Source organism: Cyrtonyx montezumae, unplaced genomic scaffold (genome assembly GCF_038088225.1).
Source record: "Cyrtonyx montezumae isolate F1298 unplaced genomic scaffold, pur_monq_1.0 scaffold_262, whole genome shotgun sequence".
In the NCBI taxonomy this organism is placed as follows: Eukaryota; Metazoa; Chordata; class Aves; order Galliformes; family Odontophoridae; genus Cyrtonyx; species Cyrtonyx montezumae.
In genome coordinates this window covers 1-23,049 of record NW_027072006.1, presented here as the reverse complement: position 1 = coordinate 23,049, position 23,049 = coordinate 1, and the positions used below count along the sequence as shown (strand labels likewise).

Sequence of the window (23,049 nt, the reverse complement as noted above, 5' to 3'; positions counted from 1 at the left end):
TCCCACCTCAACACATAATCCCACCACAACCAACGCATAATCCCGTCCCAACCAATGCATAATCCCGTCCCAACCAATGCATAATCCCACCTTAATGCATAATCCCACCCCAACAACACATAATACCACCCAACAACTCCTAATCCCATCCCAACAACACATAATCCCACCTCAACACGTAATCCCACCCCAACCAACGCATAATCCCACCCCTCCCCGGCATAATCCCGGGGGTGACCCACCTGCAGCCGCCGCAGCTGCGCCCCCAGGGCCGCCCCTTCGCCCCCCGCCCTCAGCTGCTCCTCCAATCGCCCCAAGCGCCGCTCGAGGTCGGCGTATCCGCGCTGCAGCCTCTGAGCCGCCCCGGCCGCCCGCAGCCGCTCCGCCCGCGCCTGTGCCGCGCTCTCCAGCTCCGTCCACCGCTGCCGCACCGCCGCCAACTGCTGCCCCACCGCGCCCGCCAGCGCCGGGCGCTCCTGAAGCAGCTGCTGCCCCTCCTGCGGGGACGCGGCGGTGATGGGGGGCACAGCAGAAGGGGACGTGGGGGACAGCAGTGGGGACGTGGGGATGTAGGGAGAGCCGTGGGGACATGGGGATGTGGGGGCAGCGGTGATGCAGGGAGAGCAGTGGGGACATGGGGACAGCGGTGACGTGGGCACAGCAGAGGGGACGTGGGGGACGTGGGGACGTGGGGGACAGCAGTGGGGACAGCAGTGGGGATGTGGGGGCAGTGGTGATGTAGGGACAGCAGTGTGGACGTGGGAGACGTGGGGATGTAGGGAGAGCAGTGGGGACATGGGGACAGCGGTGACGTGGGCACAGCAGAGGGGATGTGGGGATGTAGGGGGACAGCAGTGGGGACGTTGGGGGGCAACAGTGGGGACACGGGGACAGTGGTGACATGGGGACAGCAGAGGGGGCAGGGGGACTTTGGGGATGTAGGAAGAGCAGTGGGGACGTGGGGACATCGGGACATCAGTGGGGACATCGGGACAGCAGTGACGTGGAGACACCAGTGGGGACATCAGTGATGTGGGGACAGCAGTGGGGACGTGGGGACAGCAGTGGGGACATAGGGGCAGCAGTGACATGGGGGCAGCAGTGGGGACGTGGGGACATTGGGGATGTAGGGGGCAGCAGTGGGGACGTGGGGACGGAGGTGACACGGGGACAGCAGTGACGTGGAGACATCAGTGGGGACATCAGGGATGAGGGGACAGCAGTGGGGACGGGGACACGGACACGAGGGGAGAGGGACACGAGGATGAGAGAACCAAGGGGACACAGAGCCCCCCCCCCCTCTTGCGCCCCACCCCCCCCAGTGTCCCCACCCCCCCCCCATGCCATGATGTCCCCGTGTCCCCCCGTCCCCATGACATCCCCACGGCCCTATGTTGTCCCCAAGCCACCCCACTGTCTGCCCCCCATTGTCCCCCCCCCATCCCCCAATATCCCCCATCCCTCCTACTGCCATTGTCCCCCCTACAGCCCCCCCCTACAGCCCCCCCACTGTCCCCACACCCCCCCATCCTCCATTGACCCCCTCCAAAGCCCCCCCACGTCCCCCATCACCTCCCCCACTGTCCCCACTGTCCCCCCCCCACAAAGCCCCCCCCCAGTTCCCCCAGTCTCCCCTATTGCCCCCCCCCACATCCTCACTGCCCCCCCCCGTCAGTTTCCCAATTGCCCCCCAACTGTCCCCATTGTCCTCCCCCCAGTTCCTCCCACTGTCCCCCTACGTCCTCCCCCCAATTTTGTCCCCCCCCCCCCCCCCATTACCCCGAGTGTTCCCCCCCCCCCCATGCCCCCCCCCCCCCGCTCATAATGAGGACACAAGAGGGGGAAACATCGGCTCGGGGGGGGGGGGGGGGGGACATTCCCAGTACGAGGACTCCTGGCATATATGGGGGGGGGGAATTTGGGGGGGGGAGGGTGGAGGTTTTGGGGTGATGTGCTTTTTGGGGGTGATAAAGGTGTTCTTTTTTGGGGGGGGGTGAGGTTCATGGGGGAGGAATGGTGTTTTTGGGGGGGAACGGGGGGTAATGTGCTATCTTCTGGGGGGGGGAATCACGGGTAGTTTTTGGGGGGGGTGTGAGGAAAGGTGGTGCGACTGGGGGCCATTTTTTGGGGGGGGATATCCTAAGGGGGGATGCAATAAAGTGGGGGGGGGCACGGGGGAGGGGGGGGGTCGCAATAGGGCGGTGCAATGTGGGTGGGGGGGGTGCGATGATGGGCATGCAATTGTTGGGGGAGGGCTCTGCAACGAGGTGGGGGGAAATCGATAAGGTAGAGGGGGAGGGGGTGCCCGAGGGGGGGGCGGGGGGGGGGGGGGGGTCCGCATCACCGTTCCCTCCCCCCCCACCCCCCTCACCCTCCACCCCCCTCCTCCCCCCTCCCCATCACCCTCATCCCTTCGCGAATCCGCTCCGTCAGCGCCGACCTCCCTCCCCCCCCTCCCTCCCCTCCCCCCGCCCCCCAACCTCAATCCCCCCCCAGGAGACCCCCCCCCCCCTTTCCCTTCCTCTCCCCTCCCCCCCCCCCCCCCCCCCCCGCGACCCCCCCCCCTCCTCCGGCGCATCCCCGCACCTCCTCGATGCGCTGCAGCCATTCCCTGTTCTGCGCCAACTCCGCCATCAGCGCTTCGTGCCGCCCCCAGCGCTCCCCGTCCCTCCGCAGCCTCTCCCCGACCCACTCCTCCAACTTGGGGGCACAGGGAGGGGGGGGCTGAGAGCCGGGACCCCCCCCCTTCCGTTTCTTCCGTCCCCATTTTTGGGGGGGGTCCTCCTTCCCCCCCCCCTCCCTGCATCGGGAATCCGCCGCCCCGCGATGCCGCAGAGCCCTGCAGCAGCCGGGCGGAGCGTTCCGACGGCCCTCCTGCCAAAATGGGCCCCCCCCACCCGGTAACCCCCCCTCCCCCCCCCTCCGGAAAAAAGATGGGGGGCGGGGGGGGGGCTTCAAATAGGGGGTTCGCCCCAAAAAGTGCCGGGTTGCTGGAAAAAAAACGCCGTGAAAATCGCAGATGTTGAGATGGAAATAGGGGGCATCGGCCAAATGTAGCGCTGCCCCCCCCCCCCCCCCCCCCCCATTCCCCCCCCCCGGATGAAGAGATGAACCCGTATAACAGGAGGGGGGGACCCCAAAATGGGGGTGAACCCCCCAAAAAGTGCGGGTTCTCAGCAGAAAGAGCGATGGAAATAGCAGGGATTGCGATGGGAATAGGGGGCATCGGCCAAAGCAAGCGGTGCCCCCCCAAGAAACAGAAGGAATGACCCCAAAAAAGCGGTGCACCCCCCCCCCAAAAAAATAGAGCAGTGTTCCCCAAAAATGGCGTTCATCGCCCCAAAATAGCGCTGCCCCCCCCCCCAAAAAAAATGGCGCTATTGTCCCAAAAGGAGTGGGCTCCCGGGGAAAAGCGCGACGAAAATCGCCTTATTCGGGATGAAAATAGGGGGCGTCCCATAAAAATACAACCGACCCCCAAAAGCGGAGTGAGTGACCCCAAAAAGAGCGGTGCCCCCCCCCAAAAAAAGAGGGGTTCCCCCCCCCCCCCCATTGCATTGTTTCCCACAAATTGTGGGGGTTTTAGTAAATAGAGCTCTGAAAATAGCACTTCTTGCATTGAAAATAGGGGGCATCCCGTAAAAATAGCACTGGCCCCAAAAACGGAGTGAGTGACCCCAAAAAGAGCGGTGCCCCCCCCCAAAAAAAAAAGAGGGGTGCCCCCCCCCCCCACGTTGCAGTATTTCCCCCAAATTGTGGGGTTTTTAATAAATAATGCTCTGAAAATAGCACTTTCTGTGTCGAAAATAAGGGGCATCCTATAAAAATAGCACTGGCCCCAAAAATAGAAAGAATGACCCCAAAAAGAGCGGTGCCCCCCTAAAAAGAGGGCCCCCCCCCAAAAAAAAAAAAAGGAGCGGTGCCCCCCCGGAGTTGCAGTGTTTCCCCCAAATTGTGGGTTTTTCTGGTAAAGAGTGCTCTGAAAATTGCACTTTTTGCGTTGAAAATAGGGGGCATCCCATAAAAATAGCACCGCCCCCCAAAAACAGAAGGAACGCCCCCCCCCCCTCCCTCCCAAAACGGAACTTTTCACCCCCAAAAACGGGACCGGACCCCCAAAAACCAGAACTCGACCCCCCCGAAACGGCACAGCCCCCCCCCCCCCAACTCAGAATGGGACTTTTCACCCCCGAAATCGGACCCCAAAAACCGAACGTCGACCCACATCCATCCCTTCCCACCACGTGAGCGGTGCCGGACCCCTCCCCTCTTTCCCAACCCCCCCTCCATGGGGTCCCCTCCCCCCCCCCCCATCCCATATATGTGTTTTTTTGGGGGGGGGGGGTCCCCGCACCTCTGCGCAGGTCGCGCACGAAGCGCCGCAGCTCCAGGTGCTCCCGCAGCCGCCGCAGACGCTCCTCCGCCAGATCCGCGTTGCGTTGGATCCTGGGGGGGGGGGCGAGGGGGGGGAGGGGGGCCGGTGGGGACCCCCCCCCTCAACAATCCCATAATAGTCCTCGCTTTCCCCCCTGAAACGTCGCTTTGAGCTTAAAGGGAAACTGAGGCACAGGGCGGTGGAAATCCATTGGGGGGGGGGGAGGGGAGTCACTGTCCCCATGTCCCCAGTGGGGGAGGGGAGGGGAGGGGGGCACTGTGCTCAATTGGGGGGGCGGTGTCCCTGTCCCCAAAAGAGGGGGGGGTCCCTGATCCCCAGATGGGTCTCCGTGCCCCCAAGGGTCGGGGGGTCCCCAATCTCCAAAGTGCGAGTCTCTCCCCCCACAGTGGGGCTCCCCAGAGGGGGGGGCCTTCTCCCAAAGGGGAGGGGTCCCTCTCCCCCATGGGGTCTCTCCCCCACAGTGGGGGTCCCCCCTGTCCCCAGTGTGGGGGGGTCCCAATCCCCATGGGGTCTCACCCCCCACAGTGGGGGGTCCCTCTCCCAAAGGGGGGGGGGGTCCCTCTCCCCACGGGGTCTCTCCCCCGCACAGCGGGGGTCCCCATGTCCCCAGAGGGGGGATCCCCTCTCCCCACGGGGTCTCTATCCCCACAGTGGGGGGTCCCTCTCCCAAAGGGGGGTCCCAATCCCCGTGGGGTCTTTCCCCTCACAGTGGGGGTCCCTCTCCCAACGGGGGGGGTCCCTCTCCCCATGGGGTCTCTCCCCCCACAGTGGGGGTCCCTCTCCCCACGGGGTCTCTCCCCCCACAGCGGGGGTCCCCATGTCCCCAGAGGGGGGATCCCCTATCCCCATGGGGTCTCTCCCCCGCACAGTGGGGGGTCCCTCTCCCAAAGGGGGGGATCCCTCTCCCCATGGGGTCTCTCCCCCGCACAGCGGGGGTCCCCATGTCCCTTGGGGGGGATCCCCTATCCCCATGGGGTCTCTCCCCACACAGTGGGGGTCCCTCTCCCCACAGGGTCTCTCCCCCGCACAGCGGGGGGTCCCCGTGTCCCTGGGGGGGGGATCCCCTCTCCCCATGGGGTCTCTCCCCGCACAGTGGGGGTCCCTCTCCCAAAGGGGGGGATCCCTCTCCCACGGGGTCTCTGCCCCGCACAGCGGGGGTCCCCGTGTCCCTGGGGGGGGATCCCCTCTCCCCACGGGGTCTCTCCCCCCACAGTGGGGGTCCCTCTCCCAAAGGGGGGGATCCCTCTCCCACGGGGTCCTCTCCCCAGCACAGCGGGGGTCCCCGTGTCCCTGGGGGGGCTGTGGGTGCCCGTACTTTTGGCTCAGGCCGTCCATGGCGCGCGCGATGCGCTCCGTGTAGGCGTTGCCGTCGCGCTGCAGCCCCTCCCCCGCGCTCAGGACCACGCGCGCCTTCCTGCGGCTCAGCTCCGCGCTCGTGGCCGCGTCCTGCTGCCTCCGCATGGCCGCCGCCACCTCCTCCACCGCGTCCGGGAGCTCCGCGAGGCTCAGGGCGGCCTCCTGAACAAGGGGGGGGGAGGGGACACCGAGACAGGGGGGGGGACACCGAGAGGGGGGGGGGCACCGAGAGAGGGGGGACACCGAGAGGGGGGGGGGACACAGAGAGGGGGGGGGACACAGAGAGGGGGGGGGACACCGAGAGAGGGGGGGACGACACCGAGAGAGGGGGGGAGACACCGAGAGAGGGGGGGAGACACCAAGAGAGGGGGGGACACAGAGAGAGGGGGGGGACACCGAGAGGGGGGGACACACCAAGAGAGGGGGGGACGACTTCATCCTGACTCCGGTGTCCGTGGAGGGGTCGTGTTCTCCATCGCCCCTCCGTCCTCCCCATGGAGATGACACCAACCCCACCCCATCCCAACCTCCATCTCCCCATGGAGATGACACCAACTTCACCCCATCCCAACCTCCATCTCCCCATGGAGATGACACCAACCTCTTCCCATCCCAACCCTCCATCTCCCCACAGATCCCACCAACCCCACCCCATCCCAACCCTCCATCTCCCTACAGATCCCTCCAACCTCTTCCATTCCCAATCCTCCATCTCCCCACAGAGATCTCCCCACACCAACCCCACCCCCTCCTCCCCCCCACCTGCTTATCCAGCCCGGCCTCGCACTGCTCCACGTCGCGCAGGAAGAGCTGGAAGACGTGTGCTTGCACCAACGCCTCGCGCCGCTCCTCCCAGCTGCTCAGCAGCTTCCCCCACCCGGCGTCCAACTGCTGCAGCCACCGCTGGAGGGACAGCGAGGTCACCTCGGTCCCCTCGAGCGCCAGCAGGTCGCTGGCCGCCTGGATTTTGGCATAGTCCTCCTCGTAGCCGTTGATCTCCTCCTTGAGGGCGGCGTGCCGGTTCAACAACCGCTCGGCGTCCGCCAAACTCTCCGGCATCTCCTCCACGGCCACGGCCGCTTGGGTCTTCACCAACCAACCCAAGAAGCTGTCCAGGTCCTGGATGAACTGCTGCAGTCTCCCGGCGACGCTCAGCGAGTCCTCGCATCCCTGCAGCGCCCGCTTCAGGGCGTCCCACTCCACGCCGATCTCCTCGAAGGGCGGCAGGAGCTCTGCGGCGCGCGCCGGGTACGCGGCCGCCAACGTCTCGCCCTCGTGTTGGAGCTCCACCAAACGCGGCTCCAGCACCACCAGCGCCGCCTCCATGGTGGACAGGCGGCGTTGCAACGCCAGCACTCCGCCCAGGTCGCCGCCGCCGCCGCCCGAGCGCGTGGCCTCGATGGCTTTGCGCTTGTCGCGCACTTGGGCCTTCATCTCGGCGCACTCCAGGAGGTAGTTCTGGATCTTCAGCACCGAGCTGAGCTGCTCTTTCTTCTGCTCCACCAGCTCCACCACGCGGTTCCACCTGCGGGGACAGCGGGGCAGAGAACCGCGTCCTTCTCCGGCATCGGGATGTGCGAGCCGGGCACGGCCGACGTCGAGGGTTGGGTTTGGAGCCACCAAAGTGGGGAATGCGTGGGGTGAGGGATTGAAGCCCTACAAAGGTTCCTCCACGAAGATCTTGAGAAGGATGCGACCCACCCCGTCCACCATCAACCCCTGGGGTTGGGTTGGGAGCATCGTATCCGAGAGAAGGTCGGAAGAACTGTGGGATCAGAGGATGGAGCCCTACAAGTGGTTCCTCCACGAAGATCTTGAGAAGGATGGGACCCACCTCGGTCCCTGACAGCTCTTGGGACCTCCTTGTCCCATTACACCACAGTAGGACCCCATGGGGATGTCCCACCAGGTTGGGAGAACCGTGGGATCAGAGGATGGAGCCCTACAAGTGGTTCCTCCACGAAGATCTTGAGAAGGATGGGACCCACCTCAGCCATTGCCAACCCTCGGGACCTCCTTTTCCCACTGCAGGACCCCATGGGGACATCCTACAAGACTGGAAGCTCCATGGGGACGTCCCACCATGTTGGGAACACCGTGGGATCGGGGGCTGAAGCTCTATAAGCGGTTCCTCCACCAAGATCTTGAGAAGAACGGGGTCCCCTTTGGTCATCGCCAACTCTTGGGACACCGACCCCATGGGGACATCCCACCGGGATGGGACAACCACAGGACCAGGGAATATCACCCCACAAACCGTTCCTCCTCCAAGATCTTGAGAAGGATGGGACATTCTTGGCCACCATCAACTCCTGGGGACACCCTTATCCCGCTGTAGGACCCGAGGGGACATCGCCCTGCCGGTACCTTCCGTTGAGGTGGTCCTGGCAGGCGCACACCTCCTCGGCGCTGGGGTGTCCGCCCTCCACCAGCTGCTGCACCACCTGGTTGACGTCCAGGATGCGGCCCATCACGCTGCTCATCTCCTGGTCCAGGCTCTCAAACCTGGGAGCAACAGGTGAGGTCCCCATGGGGACCCAGAGGGGGACAGCGACCCCACGGTGACACTGAAGACCCCATGGGTGACCCCAGTATATGGACACCAACCCCATGGTGACATGGTGACACTGAAGTCCCCGGAGTAACCCCATAGAGAACCAACCCCATGGTGACCCCAAAGTTGCCGGTGGAGAACCAACACGGGGACACCAACCCCACAGTGACACGGTGACACCAAAGTCCTCACGGGGACACCAACCCCACAGCGACAACAAAATCCCCATGGAGACCCAACCGACCTCGAGGGGACACTGAAGTCCCCAATGGAGACCCAACAACACCAAAGAACCCAACAGAGACCCAACCAACCCCACGGTGACACTGAAGAACCCAACGGAGACCCAACCAACCCCACAGTGACACTGAAGTCCCCAACGGAGACCCAACCAACCCCACAGTGACACTGAAGTCCCCAACGGAGACCCAACCAACCCCACAGTGACACTGAAGTCCCCAACGGAGACCCAACCAACCCCACAGTGACACTAAGAACCCAATGGAGACCCCACCAACCCCACAGTGACACTAAGAACCCAATGGAGACCCCACCAACCCCACAGTGACACTAAGAACCCAATGGAGACCCCACCAACCCCACAGTGACACTAAGAACCCAATGGAGACCCAACCAACCCCACAGTGACACTAAGAACCCAATGGAGACCCAACCAACCCCACGGTGACACTGAAGAACCCAATGGAGACCCCACCAACCCCACAGTGACACTGAAGTCCCTAATGGAGACCCCACCAACCCCACAGTGACACTAAGAACCCAATGGAGACCCCACCAACCCCACAGTGACACTAAGAACCCAATGGAGACCCCACCAACCCCACAGTGACACTAAGAACCCAATGGAGACCCAACCAACCCCACGGTGACACTGAAGAACCCAACGGAGACCCCACCAACCCCACAGTGACACTGGAGTCCCCAACGGAGACCCCACCAACCCCACAGTGACACTGGAGTCCCCAACGGAGACCCCACCAACCCCACGGTGACACTGAAGAACCCAATGGAGACCCCACCAACCCCACAGTGACACTGAAGTCCCTAATGGAGACCCCACCAACCCCACAGTGACACTAAGAACCCAATGGAGACCCCACCAACCCCACAGTGACACTAAGAACCCAATGGAGACCCCACCAACCCCACAGTGACACTAAGAACCCAATGGAGACCCAACCAACCCCACGGTGACACTGAAGAACCCAACGGAGACCCCACCAACCCCACAGTGACACTGGAGTCCCCAACGGAGACCCCACCAACCCCACAGTGACACTAAGAACCCAACGGAGACCCCACCAACCCCACAGTGACACTGAAGTCCCTAATGGAGACCCCACCAACCCCATGGTGACACCGAAGTCCCCAACAGACACCCAGCCAACCCCACCGCCCCACACCTGTGCTGCACCACCTCGACCTCATCCAGCTCCTCGGGCACCTCCATCCTCTGCAACCACTGCTCCTTCTCGTCCACCCACACCTCGCAGGCGCGCACCTCGCTGAACATCCTATAGACGGCCAACGCGTCCCGCAGCCACTGCTGCCTCAGGACGGCCACCTCGGCCACCTCCCCGTACAGCTGCTCCACCTCCACCACCCGGATCTGCACCTCCACCCCGCGCTGGTGCTCGGGGGCCAGGGCCCCCAGCTGCCTCCGCAGGGCCGCCACCGCCGCGCCGTGCCGCTCCACCTCGTCCACCACGGCGCGGTGCTTGCGCAGGAGGCTCTGGGTGGAGTAATCGTCGTGGCCGAAGTCATCGCTGGAGACGATGCGGTACGCGTCCTGCAGCCACGCCACCAGGTCGTCCGTGTCGGCGCTGAACTGGAAGAAGCTCAGAGCCTCGTGGAGCTTCTGCTGGTGCAGCCCCACCGCCTCCTCCAGCTTCTTCCAGCGCGAGCGGACGGCGCGGATCTTCTGGCGGATGCCGTCGGGGCTCGAGCCCTTCTTGGCCAAGATCTCCTCGCCGTTTTTCATCGTGTGGTGCAGCGAAGCGCGGCGGTTGCCCAGTTCTCCCAGCATGGATTTGTGCTCGCCGGTCAACGCCAGAACGCTGCTCAGGTCGCGGCCGCAGGTCTTGGAGGCCAAAATCTGCTCCTTCTCGCGGATCCAGGCCTCGGCCTCCTCCATCTCCTGGAAGAAGGTCCAGATCTGGCGCGAGTCCTCCAGCTCCCGGCGTCTCTTGGCCGCCAGCTCGCCCAGCTCCCGCAGGCACGTCTGCACGTGGTTCACGCGGTTGCAGATGATCTGGGGGTCGCAGGGTTGGTATCCTGCGGGGGGGAGAAGTGGGGCTGGAGCACAGCAGGGCCTGGGACCGTCGCTCAGCGCCTCTGGGGATGCTCAGACTGGTGGACCCCAACCCGGTGGACCCCAAGCTGGTGGACCCCAACCTGGTGGACCCAACCTGGTGGACCCAACTGGTGGACCCCAACCTGGTGGACCCCAACCTGGTGGATCCCAACCTGGTGGACCCCAACCCGGTGGACCCAACCGGTGGACCCCAACCCGGTGGACCCCAACCTGGTGGATCCCAACCTGGTGGACCCCAACCTGGTGGACCCCAACCCGGTGGACCCCAAGCTGGTGGCAGCCATCCCTTGGTGGACCCCAACCCGGTGGACCCCAACCTGGTGGACCCAACCGGTGGACCCCAACCCGGTGGACCCCAACCTGGTGGACCCAACCGGTGGACCCCAACCTGGTGGACCCCAACCTGGTGGACCCCATAACCCTGGTGACCCAACCCTGGCGACCCCCAACCCTTAGAGAACCTAAATATGATGACCCCCAACCCTGGTGACCCCCAACCCTGGTGACCCAACCCTTGGAGAACCCAATCCTGGTGACCCCTAAAGCCTTAGGGAACCCAAACACGATAACCCCATAACCCCATTGCCCCCCAACCCTTGGAGAACCCAACCCTACTGCCCCCCAACCCCATGAACCTCAACATAGTGCCCCCTAGCCCAGTGCCCCCCCCAGTCCCGGTGCCCCCCGTTACCCTCCAGCTCGGTGAATTTGAGGGCAGCCCCCCCAGTCCCGGTGCCCCCGTTACCCTCCAGCTCGGTGAATTTGAGGGCAGCCCCCCCAGTCCCGGTGCCCCCCGTTACCCTCCAGCTCGGTGAATTTGAGGGCGGCGCCGTTGAGCGCCCGCACGCGCTCGCTCTGCGCGGCGACGTCGGCCTCCAGCAGCGCGTGCTTCTGCAGCAGGTCCTCCACCTCCAGAAGGTGCTTCCCCAGATCCCTGGAGAGCAGCGGCGCCTGAGCAGAGAGGGTGGAAATGGGGGGGGGGGGGGGGGTCAGGACACCCCACATCCACATTGAAAACACCCCCACATCCCACTGGAAAACCCCTCGTCCCATTGGGACACCCCACATCCCATTGAGGTGCCCCATATCTCACTGGGACGCCCCTCATCCCACTGGGACACCCCTCATCCCATTGGGACACCCCACTTTCCATTTAGGACACCCCACATCCCACTGGGACACCCTACATCCCATTGGGACACCCCTCATCCCATTGAGGTGCCCCACATCCCACTGGGACACCCCACATTCTATTTAGGACACCCCACATCCCATTGAGGTGCCCCATATCTCACTGGGACACCCCACATCCCATTGAGGACACCCCACATCCCACTGGGACACCCCTCATCCCATTGGGACACCCCACTTCCCATTGAGGTGCCCCATATCTCACTGGGACACCCCACATCCCATTGAGGACACCCCACATCCCACTGGGACACCCCACTTCCCATTGAGGTGCCCCATATCTCACTGGGACACCCCTCATCCCATTGGGACACCCCACTTCCCATTGAGGTGCCCCATACCTCACTGGGACACCCCACATCCCATTGAGGACACCCCACATCCCCTCGAAGTCCCCCCACCTCCCAACCTGGGGCGTCCCCCCGCCACCTGCATCTCCTCCATCCAGTCGATCATGTAGACCATCTCCTGGAAGACCCTCTGCAGGGCGAGGTGCTGCTCGAGGCGGCCGCGCCGGGCGCGCAGCAGTTGGTTGAGGAGCCCCCACTGGCGGAGGACGTTGTCCCTCTGCGCCGCCACGCGTTTGGCGTCGTAGTAGTTCTCCGCTTCCACCTCCAGCGCCAGCTCGGCCACGGCCTGGATGCGCTCGCGGTACGACGACACGTCGGCCTCGATGGCCTCGTGCTTCTTCATGGCGGCCTCCACCGCCGGCAGGTCGTAGCCGAAGTTGTCCTGGGGTCAGAGGATGGGGGTGGGTGTAGGGTCAGGGGGCGGTGGGGCGCTCCGTGGGGTTGACCTGGGAGATTGGAGCTCGGTGGGGTCACCGTTGGCCAATGAGGTCTTGTTGGGATGTCTCTGACTTAATGGAGGTCCTCTATGGGGTCATCCTACAAGGCCGGAGCTCTGTGGGGTCACTGCCCTACAAGGGGTTGGCCCCAGGTCAAAGGATGGGGGTGGGTGTAGGGTCAGGGGGCGGTGGGGCGCTCCGTGGGGTCGACCTGGGAGATTGGAGCTCGGTGGGGTCACCGTTGGCCAATGAGGTCTTGTTGGGATGTCTTTGACTTACTGGAGGTCCTCTATGGGGTCATCCTACAAGACTGAAGCTCTGTGGGGTCACTGCCCTACAAGGGGTTGGCCCCAGGTCAGAGGATGGGGGTGGGTGTAGGGTCAGGGGGCGGTGGGGCGCTCCGTGGGGTCGTCCTGGGAGATCGGAGCTCGGTGGGGTCACCGTTGGCCAATGAGGTTTTGTTGGGATGTGTTTGACTTAATGGAGGTCCTCTATGGGGTTGTTCTACAAGGCTGGGAGCTCTGTGGGGTTGGGAAGAGCGGGACCTCATGGGGTCATCCTACAAGACTGAAACTCTGTGGGGTCACTGCCCTACAAGGGGTTGGCCAATGAGGAGTTGAAGAGGATGGGGTCCACCTTGGATCGGTTGGGACGTTCTTGACTTACTGGAGGTCCTCTATGGGGTCATCCTACAAGGCTGGGACCAACGTGGGATTGGGAAGAGCAGGATCCCATGGGGATGTCCTACAAGACTGGAGCTCTATGGGGTTGGGAAGAGCAGGACCTCATGGGGTCATCCTACAAGACTGGAGCTCTGTGGGGTCACTGCCCTACAAGGGGTTGGCCAATGAAATCTTGAGGAGGACGAGGTCCACCTCAGTCATCACCAACTCTTGGTTGGGACATCCTTGAGTTATTGGAGATGGGGATCCCTTATGGGGTCGCCCTATAGGGCTGCAGGCTCTGTGGGACTGGGAAGAGCGGGACCCCATGGGGGTGTCCTACAAGACTGGAGCTCTGCGGAGCCGTTAGCCAACGAAGTCTTAACGATGGGGTCCACTTTGGTCACCCCCAATTCTTCATTGCACGACCCCACTGAGACGCCCCCGGTGCTTCCTCAACCCCTCCAAACCCCCCCAAAATCCCACCCCACACCCCCCCCATCCCCCCAAGCCCCCCTGCCCCCCCACCTGCGACACCAGCCGCTGGTTCTCGTTCAGCCACGTCTCCCTCATGGCGGCTTTGTGGTCGAAGCGCTGCGCCAACCGCTCCAACTTCTCCTGCCGGATCAGCTCATCCCGCAGCGCCACCTCCCGCTCGTGCTCCGCCTTCTCCAGGATGCTCCACGCCTTGGGGGGAAGGGGGGGATGGTTGTAGGGGAGGGGGCTGCACCCACAGACCCCCACACCCGATATGAGATCATGGCCACCGAGGTCTTGAGTGGGATGGGACCAACCTTGGCCATCGTCAACCACTGGGACAGATCCCCTATGGGGACGTCCTACAAGACCAGGAGCTCTGTGGGGTGGGGAAGAGTGGGACCCCGTGGGGATGTCCTACAAGGTCAGGAGCTCAGTGGGGTCGCTGCCCTACAAGCGGTTGGCCAACGAGATCTTGAGAAGGATGGGATCCACCTCAGTCATGGCCAACGCTTGGTTGGGACATCCTTGACTTACTGCAGACCCTCTATGGGGTCGTCCTACAAACCTTGGGACTGGAAGAGCGGGACCCCATGGGGATGTCCTACAGGATCAGGAGCTCAGTGGGTCACTGCCCTACAAGCTGTTGGCCAACGAGATCTTGAGGACAATGAGGTCCACTTTGGTCATCGACAACGCTTCCTTGGGACATCCTTGACTTATTGGAGACCCTCAACGGGGTCGTCTACAAACCTTGGGTCTGGGAAGTACGGGACCCCACGGGGACGTCCTGGAGGACCCGGATCTCAGCGGGACCGCCCCCTCCGAGCGCTTCTTCCTCCCCCACCTTATTGATGTCCGAGATGCTCCTCCCTTCCCCCGGCACGTAGAGTTTGCGGTTGGCCGCCCTCAGTCGACTTTGGATGGTGAAGAGCAGCACCTCCAGGTTCCCCTTCTCCTGAAACCTTTATGGGGGAAATGAGACCCGGGCTGAGGGGTCACCCCACATCCAGCCCCCCCAAATCACCCTATGGGGTCGGCTCCTCACTTGACGGGTTTCTCCATGGTGCAGAAGGCGGTGAAGGCCTGGAGCTGCTGCTGAACGCCGGCCAGCGAGTTGGCGAACTTCTGGTTGCTGATGACGGCGACGGTGCGGCGGATCCACGCCAACAGCTCCGCTGCCAACGCCTCGTAGCGCCGCGTCACCGCCTCCAGCTCCAGGACCCCGTCCAGAACCTGGGGGGCAGGGGGAGGTTGGGGGGTACGGGGGGCACCCCGATGCTGCCCCTCCCCAAGGTGCTGTGGTCTTCGGAGAGCGAGGAGGAAGTGGGGGTGGGGAGGGGGGGAGGTGGGAAATGGGGCGACCCTACGATGGGGTACGCTGTGATGAGGATGCTCCAAAGATGGGGTACAATGTGGAGGGGACATCCCATGGAGGGGACCCCCCCCCAAGGATGGGACACTCCAAAAATGGGGGACACCACGGAGGGGACACCCCAAAGATTGGATATATCGTGGATGGGACACCCCAAAGATGATGGGGCACACCAAAAATGGGGTATACCATGGAGGGGACACCCAAAGACGGGGGACACCCTGGAGAGGGGACACCCCACGGATGGGGACCCCCACACCCACCTTCCCGATGCGCTTCCCCTCCACGGCCAACGCCTTCATCTTGGAGAAGTAGTGGTAGAAGGAGACCACGTAGGTGATGATGGACTTCTCATCGGGGTCCTCCATGTTGACATCTGGGGGGGGCAGTGATGTGTCGGACCACCCCATCCCCCCCAAGGGTGCCCCCCTGTGCCCCCCAGGAGTTGGAGGGATGGAGTGAGGAGGAATGGAGGGAGGGAGGGATGAAGAGAGGGAGGGATGGGTGAAGTGGGGGAGGGATGAAGGATGGAGGGAGGGAGGGAGGGATGAAGGGAGGGAGGGATGGGCAAAGGGAGGGATGGGCGAAGGGAGGGAGGGACGAAGGGATGGAGGGATGGACGGAGGGAGGGAGGGACAGGCGAAGGGAGAGGGAGGGAGGGTTGAAGGGATGGAGGGAGGACGGAGGGAGGGAGGGATGGGCAAAGGGAGGGAGAGATGAAGGGATGGAGGGATGGGTGAAGGGAGGGAGGGAGGGATGAAGGGAGGGAGGGACGAGTGAAGGGAGGGAGGGGACGGAGGGAGGGAGGAATGGACGGAGGGAGGGAGGAATGGACGGAGGGAGGGAGGGAGGGACGAAGGGAGGGAGGGAGGGACAAAGGGAGAGGGAGGGAGGGAGGGACGAGCAAAAGGGAGGGAGGGACGGAGGGAGGGAGGAATGGACGGAGGGAGGGAGGAATGGACGGAGGGAGGGAGGGAGGGACGAAGGGAGGGAGGGAGGGACAAAGGGAGAGGGAGGGACAAAGGGAGAGGGAGGGAGGGATGAAAGGGATGGAGGGAGGGACGAAGGGAGGGAGGGATGGACGGAGGGAGGGAGGGACAGGCGAAGGGAGGGAGGGATGGGCAAAGGAGAGGGAGGGATGAAGGGATGGAGGGACGGGCGAAGAGAAGGATTGAGGGACAGATGGAAGGATGGAGATCAACTGATGGCTCAGACACAGAAATGTATGGATGGATTCCGCAACAGATCAGTAAAGAAACGGATGCACAAATTGACAGATGGAGCCCCCCCCGGGACCCCCACTCCCCCCCCCCACCCCCCCCCGGGCCTACCCTCGGGGTCCAGCAGCTTGCTGAGCCCCAGGTGCTGCTCGGGCCGTGTTGAAGGCGTTCTGCAGGTTGTAGGTGGCGTTGGACTTGGTCAACTTCTGGAAGTCCACGAGGTCCGGCCTGCAGGTGGGACACAAACCCAAATCGGGGGCGTTTCACCCCAAAAAACACCCCCACCCCCACCCCCCCACCCCACAACTGACCGGTGTTTGTGGATGAGCGCGTTGAAGGCCAACCCGTCCCTCCAACTGGTGGTGAAGTTCTGGATGTTCACCTCCGGGTATCTACGGTGAGGATGGGGATGGGGGTCACCCAACCACTCCATCCCCCCCCCTCAAAATCTGGGGTGTGAGGGACCCACGTGGGGTACACAAGGGGGGGGGGGGTCGGAGTGGGGGGGCTCACCCCGCTGTTTTCATCTGGCACCAAAGGAGGAGAGCATCCTTGGCCGAGCGCGTCTCACGATTGTCCTCTGTCTTGATCTTGATCACCTGGATCTAGGGGCAGCCATGGGGCAATGGGGGGGCGGGGGGGGGTGTATGGGGCAGCCATAGGGAAAAGGGGGGGGCGGGGGGGGTTGTATGGGGCAGCCATGGGGCAATGGGGGGAGCAAGGGGGGGTGTTTGGGAAGTGCTGAATCACGGCCTGAACCACTGAAGGGTCACTGGGGCTGCGGGAGCACAGGGGAGGGCAGCGCACCTGTGTGACCAGAAGGGGCGGGGCCTGGCACCGAAAGGGGCGGGGCCTGACTCTATCCTAGTCTTAATTCACCCGTGGGACCGGAAAGGGGAGGGGCCTGACTCCAAAAGGGGGTGGGGCCTGACTCCATCCTTGTCCCAATTCACCAGTGGGACCGTAAGGGGTGGGGCCTGACTCCAGAAGGGGCGGAGCCCAACTCCAGAAGGGGTGGGGGTCTGACTCCATCCTAATCCCAATTCACCCGTGGGACTGTAAGAGGCGGGGCCTGACTCCAGAAGGGGGCGGAGCCTGACTCCAGAAGGGGGCAGGGCCTGACTCCATCCTAGTCCCAATTCACCTGTGGGACCGGAACGGGCGGAGCCTGAATCGAGAAGGGGAGGAGCCCGACTCCAGAAGGGGCGGGGCCTGACTCCAGAAGGGGCGGATCCCGACTCCAGAAGGGGCGGGGCCTGACTCCAGAAGGGGGCGGGGCCTGACTCCAGAAGGGGGCGGGGCCCGACTCCATCCTTGTCCCAATTCACCAGTTGGACCGGAAAGGGGCGGGGCCCGACTCCGTCCTCGTCCCAATTCACCATGTGACCGGATGGGGGGGGGGGGGGGTCACACACCCACGCCCTTGGAGGCCCCGCCCCCCCCCACCTGGAAGCGGAGGATGATGGTCCAGATGAGGCCGAGCGTGAGGCGGTGGTTCCCGTCCACGATGTCGTGGGAGCCCACGTTCTCGAGGTGCACGCGCTGCTCCTTCAGGAACTGCAGCGCTTTGTCCACGTTCTCCAGGGAGTGGATGCGCATGCGGCCCCGCGTGGGGGCGCGGCTGTGGGGTGGGGGGGGAGCGGGTGTGGGGTGGGGGGGCAGGGGGGAGGTGGGGGGGGCAGAGCCCCAAAGAACACATGGAAATCCCATTAGGGGGAGTGGGGTCATCGAGTCCTCCCCACTTCTTGCTCATCCTGCCCCCCACCCCCACCCCACATCCCCCCCCCCTCCTGGTGGTTCCCCAGGCAGCAGCTCGATGGGGTTTGGGGGGAGGGGTGTGCGCATCGAGTCCCCCCCACTTCTTCCTCATCCTGCCCCTCCCCCCACCCCACACCTCCCTCCCCCCCCCCACCATTGGTGGCTCCCCAGGCAGCAGCTCGATGGGGACTGGGGGGGGGGGGGGGTGCATTTAGGGTGTCAATGGGGACAGAGGGGGGGGGGGGGTTGGGTGTAAATTTGGGGTCCCACCCCCTCCTCATCCCCCTCCCCATCCCCCACCCACCAGCGGTGCCCTGGGCAGCAGTTCAAGGAGGCAATGGGGGCTGGGGGGGGGGGGGGGGGCGGTGTAGGTTTAGGGTGGCATTGAGGACAAGGGGGGTTTGGTAGTGGGGGTGGGGTCGGGTGTAAATTTGGGGTGCCCCCCACCCCCCCCCCTCACCAGGGGTTTCCCGGACAGCAGCTCAAAGAGGCGATGGAGATGTGGACGGGGGGGGGGACATTTAGGGTGGCAGTGGGGATGAGGGGGGTTGGAAGGTGGGGGTTGGGTGTAAATTTGGGGTCCCACCCCCCTCCTCATCCCCCCCCCCCCCCACAAGCAGCTCCCCGGGCAGCAGATGGGGATGGGGGGGGGACAGTGTACATTTAGGGTGGCAGTAGGGACAAGGGAGGTTCGAAGAGGGGGGGAGTGGGGTTGGGTGTAAATTTGGGGTCACCCCCCCCGTCCTGGGTGTAAATTTGGGGTGTCCCCCCCCACAGCCCTCATCAGGGGTTCCCAGGACAGCAGCTCGAGGAGGCAATGGGGATGGGGGGGGGATGTTGTACATTTAGGGTGGCAGCGGGGACAAGGGGGGTTCGAAGAGGGGGGGGGGGGGGGGGGTCGGGTGTAAATTTGGGGTGCCCCCCCCCCCCCCCCCCCCCTCACCAGGGGCTCCCCGGACAGCAGCTCGAGGAGCCGTGTGAGCAGCACCCCATCTCGGAGGTCGCAGTAGAGGTCCCCGACGCGGACGGAGGCGCGGGAGAGGTGCGCGTTCACCCATTTGGTGAACGTCTTCTTCTGCACCGCCTCGCGCTCATCTTCGGGGGGGGGGGGGGGGGGGGGGCGTGGGGGGGGGGGCCACGTGAGACCCCCCCCCCAACAAAAAAAATCCCCCCCCCCCCCTCCACATCCCATCCCCATAGGCTGTACTGACGCAACCGCATAGATCTCCCCACGAATGGGACAGCACCGTAACCCCCATTTGTGAGAGCCCCCCCCCCGGAGAGAACCCCTCCCCTATTCACAACCCCCCCCCCATTATTGGGACCCCCCCCCCTCCCAACGCCCCCCATTATTGGGACCCCCCCCTCCCCAAGGCCCCCCATTATTGGGACCCCTCCCCTCCCCAAGCCCCCCCATTATTGGGACCCCCCCCTCCCCAACCCCCCATTATTGGGACCCCCCCTCCCCACGCCCCCCCATTATTGGGACCCCCCCCTCCTCAGCCCCCCATTATTGGGACCCCCCCATTATTGGGACCCCCCCCTCCCCAACCCCCCATTATTGGGACCCCCCCCTCCCCACGCCCCCCCATTATTGGGACCCCCCCCTCCCCAAGCCCCCCATTATTGGGACCCCCCCCCTCCCCAACGCCCCCATTATTGGGACCCCCCCTCCCCACACCCCCCCATTATTGGGACCCCCCCCTCCCCAACGCCCCCATTATTGGAACCCCCCCTTCCCCAAGCCCCCCATTATTGGGACCCCCCCTCCCCACGCCCCCCCATTATTGGGACCCCCCCCCTCCCCAACGGCCCCATTATTGGGACCCCCCCATTATTGGGACCCCCCCTCCCCACATTCCCCCCCCGTCCCACAGCCCCCCATTAATGTGACCCCCCCCCTTCTCCCATGAGCACCCCATTACTAGGACCCCCCCCCCCCCACATCCTCCCTGACCCCACAGCCCCCCAGAATTGGGGACCCACCCCAAGTTCCCCCCCCCACCCCACTGTCCCCCATTATTCGGCCCCCCCTTCAGCCCCCCCATTAACGAGACCCCCCCCAACCCTCAGCCCCCCCACTACTGAGATCCCCCCCCCCCCCGCATCCTCCCTGACCCCACAGCCCCCCAGAATTGGGGCCCACCCCACAGCCCCCCATTAATGGCAACCCCCCCCCCGTGTACCCCCCCCCAGTAACGCCCATTAATGAGCCCCCCCCCCCTTAGCCCCCCGTTTTTGGGACCCCCACAACCACACAGGCCCCTCCATAATTGAGACCCCCCCCCATGACCCCCCCCCTCCATCCCGCAGCCCCCCATTATTGCGACCCCCCAAACATGAGCCCCCCCCCCCCCCCCCACAGCCCCCCATTATTAGGACGTGCCCCCCCCTGTACCCGCCAGCGCTTTGATCCTGGAGCACTCGAAGATTTTGAGGGGGGGGCTCCGCTCTCGTCCCACCCCCCCCCCCCACGGACAGACGACGTGGGGGGGTGGGGGGTGGGGGAAGCGTCCGTCGTGGGGGGGGGGGCGTCCCAGGGGCCGTTGTTGTTATTGTTGGAGGGGGGGGGCACCTCCACGGGCCCCACTTCGGCCGCCATTGTCCCTGGGGGGGGGGGGGGGGGGGGAATACACCCCAGCTGTGACTGCCCCCCCATGTCACCCCCCCCCCCCCCCATGTAATTATTTCGCCCCCCATCCCCAGAGAACCATAGGGAACCCCCCCTCCCCCCAGACATCCCCATAGCAACCTACACAGCCCCCCCAGACCCCATAGTGACCCCCCCAGAGCCCCCACCCCCACAACATCCCCTCCCCAGACCCCATAGAGACCCCCAAACAGCCCCATAGCATCCTACACAGCTCCCCCCCCCCCCCCCGACCCCATAGTGACCCACCCTAGAGCCCCCACCCCCCCATAGCATCCTCCCAGGCCCCCACCCCCATAATATCCTACAGAGCCCCCCCCCAGACCCCATAATGACCCCCCCCGCTCCCCAAACAGCCCCACAGGATCCCATAGAACCCCCCAGACCCCACAGAGACCCCCCCCAGAGCCCCAACCCCCACAGCAGCCCCCCCACCCCTATAGGGACCCCCCCCCCAGCATCCCATACAGACCCCAGCCCCCCATGCCACCACCCAAGGAACCCCCCCCATCCCACTTACACCCCCCCCCCCCAAAGCCCCATAGAAACCCCATTCCACCCCACAGATTCCCCCCCCCCAGCCCGGTCACCTTGACACCCCTCCCCCCCACAGCCCCACGACCCCATAAGGTGTCCCCCCCATTGCCCCCCCAAATCACGATGGGATGCGGGCATCCCCCCCCCCCCCGCCCCCAAAATAATAGGGGACCCCCCCATCCTCCCCACGATGGTGATGGAGGGGTGGGGGGAGGGGAGAACATCCCATTATTTTTCTAAGGGGGGGGGGGAGGGGTGATGATGGGATGGGGGGGGGCACTTACCGGGGGGGTCGTAGGTTGTGCTGATGGGGGGGGGGGGGAGGGAGGGGGGGGGCAAAGCTCCGCCGCCGCCGCTTCGGATCCGCCCGTCCGCGGTGCGCGCTCAGCTCCGCCCCCCCCCCCCCTCCCCCCCAAAAAAGCCGCAGCCAATGGGAGGGCGCGCTCCTCCCCCCCCCCCCCCCCCCCAATTAAAAAAAAAATTAATTGATTGATGAAAAGGATGGATGGGATCTGAAGGGGGAGGGGGTATTTCTTGTGCCCCCCTGCGGAGGGGGTGCAAGGTGACCCGGGGGGGGCGGGGGGAGGATGGATGATGCTGTGGGGTGGGGGGGGGCTCCGTAGGGCGGTATGGGGCTCTATGGGGTCGGGGGGGGGTCTCTGGGGGCTCTAAGGGCTCTGTGGGGGCTCTAATGGGGGCTCTGTGGGGGCTCTAATGGGGGCTCTATGGGGTCTGGGGAGGCTCTATGGGGTCTGGGAGGTCTCTAATGGGGTCTCTATGGGGGCTCTATGGGGTCTGGGGGTCTCTGTGGGGTCTCTGTGGGGTCTCTGTGGGGTCTCTAATGGGGTCTCTGTGGGGTCTCTAATGGGGTCTCTGTGGGGGCTCTATGGGGTCTGGGGGGGCTCTGTGAGGGCTCTGGGGGGGTCTCTAATGGGGTCTCTAATGGGGTCTCTGTGGGGTCTCTATGGGCTCTGTGGGGTCTCTATGGGCTCTGTGGGGTCTCTATGAGGTCTGGGGGGGCTCTATGGGGTCTGGGAGGTCTCTAATGGGGTCTCTATGGGGGCTCTATGGGGTCTGGGGGGGCTCTGTGGGGTCTCTAATGGGGTCTCTAATGGGGTCTCTATGGGGTCTGGGGGGGCTCTGTGAGGGCTCTGGGGGGGTCTCTAATGGGGTCTCTAGTGGGGTCTCTAGTGGGGTCTCTAGTGGGGTCTCTAGTGGGGTCTCTATGGGGTCTGGGGGGGCCTGGGGGGGCTCTATGAGGTCTGGGAGGTCTCTAATGGGTCTCTATGGGGTCGGGGGGGCTCTGTGGGGTCTGGGAGGTCTCTAATGGGGTCTCTATGGGGTCGGGGGGCTCTGTGGGGTCTCTATGAGGTCTGGGGGGGCTCTATGGGGTCTGGGAGGTCTCTAGTGGGTCTCTAGTGGGGTCTCTAGTGGGGTCTCTAGTGGGGTCTCTAGTGGGGTCTCTAGTGGGGTCTCTAGTGGGGTCTCTAGTGGGGTCTCCTATGAGGTCTGGGGGGGCTCTATGGGGTCTGGGAGGTCTCTAATGGGGTCTCTATGGGGGCTCTATGGGGTCTGGGGGGGCTCTGTGAGGGCTCTGGGGGGGTCTCTAATGGGGTCTCTAGTGGGGTCTCTAGTGGGGTCTCTAGTGGGGTCTCTATGGGGTCTGGGGGGGCCTGGGGGGGCTCTATGGGGTCTGGGAGGTCTCTAATGGGGTCTCTATGGGGTCGGGGGGGCTCTGTGGGGTCTGGGAG

The 23,049-nt window shown here is 64.5% G+C and overlaps 1 protein-coding gene across 1 annotated transcript; it reads right to left on the bottom strand.

Annotated features, from left to right (window-relative positions):
• Window positions 1-242: 242 nt before the first annotated feature.
• Window positions 243-20,713, bottom strand: LOC136051182 (spectrin beta chain, non-erythrocytic 4-like; the record flags this gene model as incomplete). The annotated part of the gene is given in 21 exon segments (XM_065740509.1): window positions 243-497; window positions 2,587-2,990; window positions 4,355-4,446; window positions 5,712-5,914; window positions 6,515-7,277; window positions 8,120-8,257; window positions 9,731-10,601; window positions 11,442-11,592; window positions 12,262-12,564; window positions 13,810-13,968; window positions 14,606-14,723; window positions 14,807-14,994; window positions 15,397-15,509; window positions 16,465-16,504; window positions 16,506-16,581; window positions 16,665-16,745; window positions 16,867-16,958; window positions 17,800-17,974; window positions 18,266-18,300; window positions 19,055-19,206; window positions 20,587-20,713. Coding segments are annotated over 21 exon segments (4,536 nt in total), but the record flags the coding sequence as incomplete, so codon positions are not given.
• Between the last annotated feature and the right edge of the window lie 2,336 nt (window positions 20,714-23,049).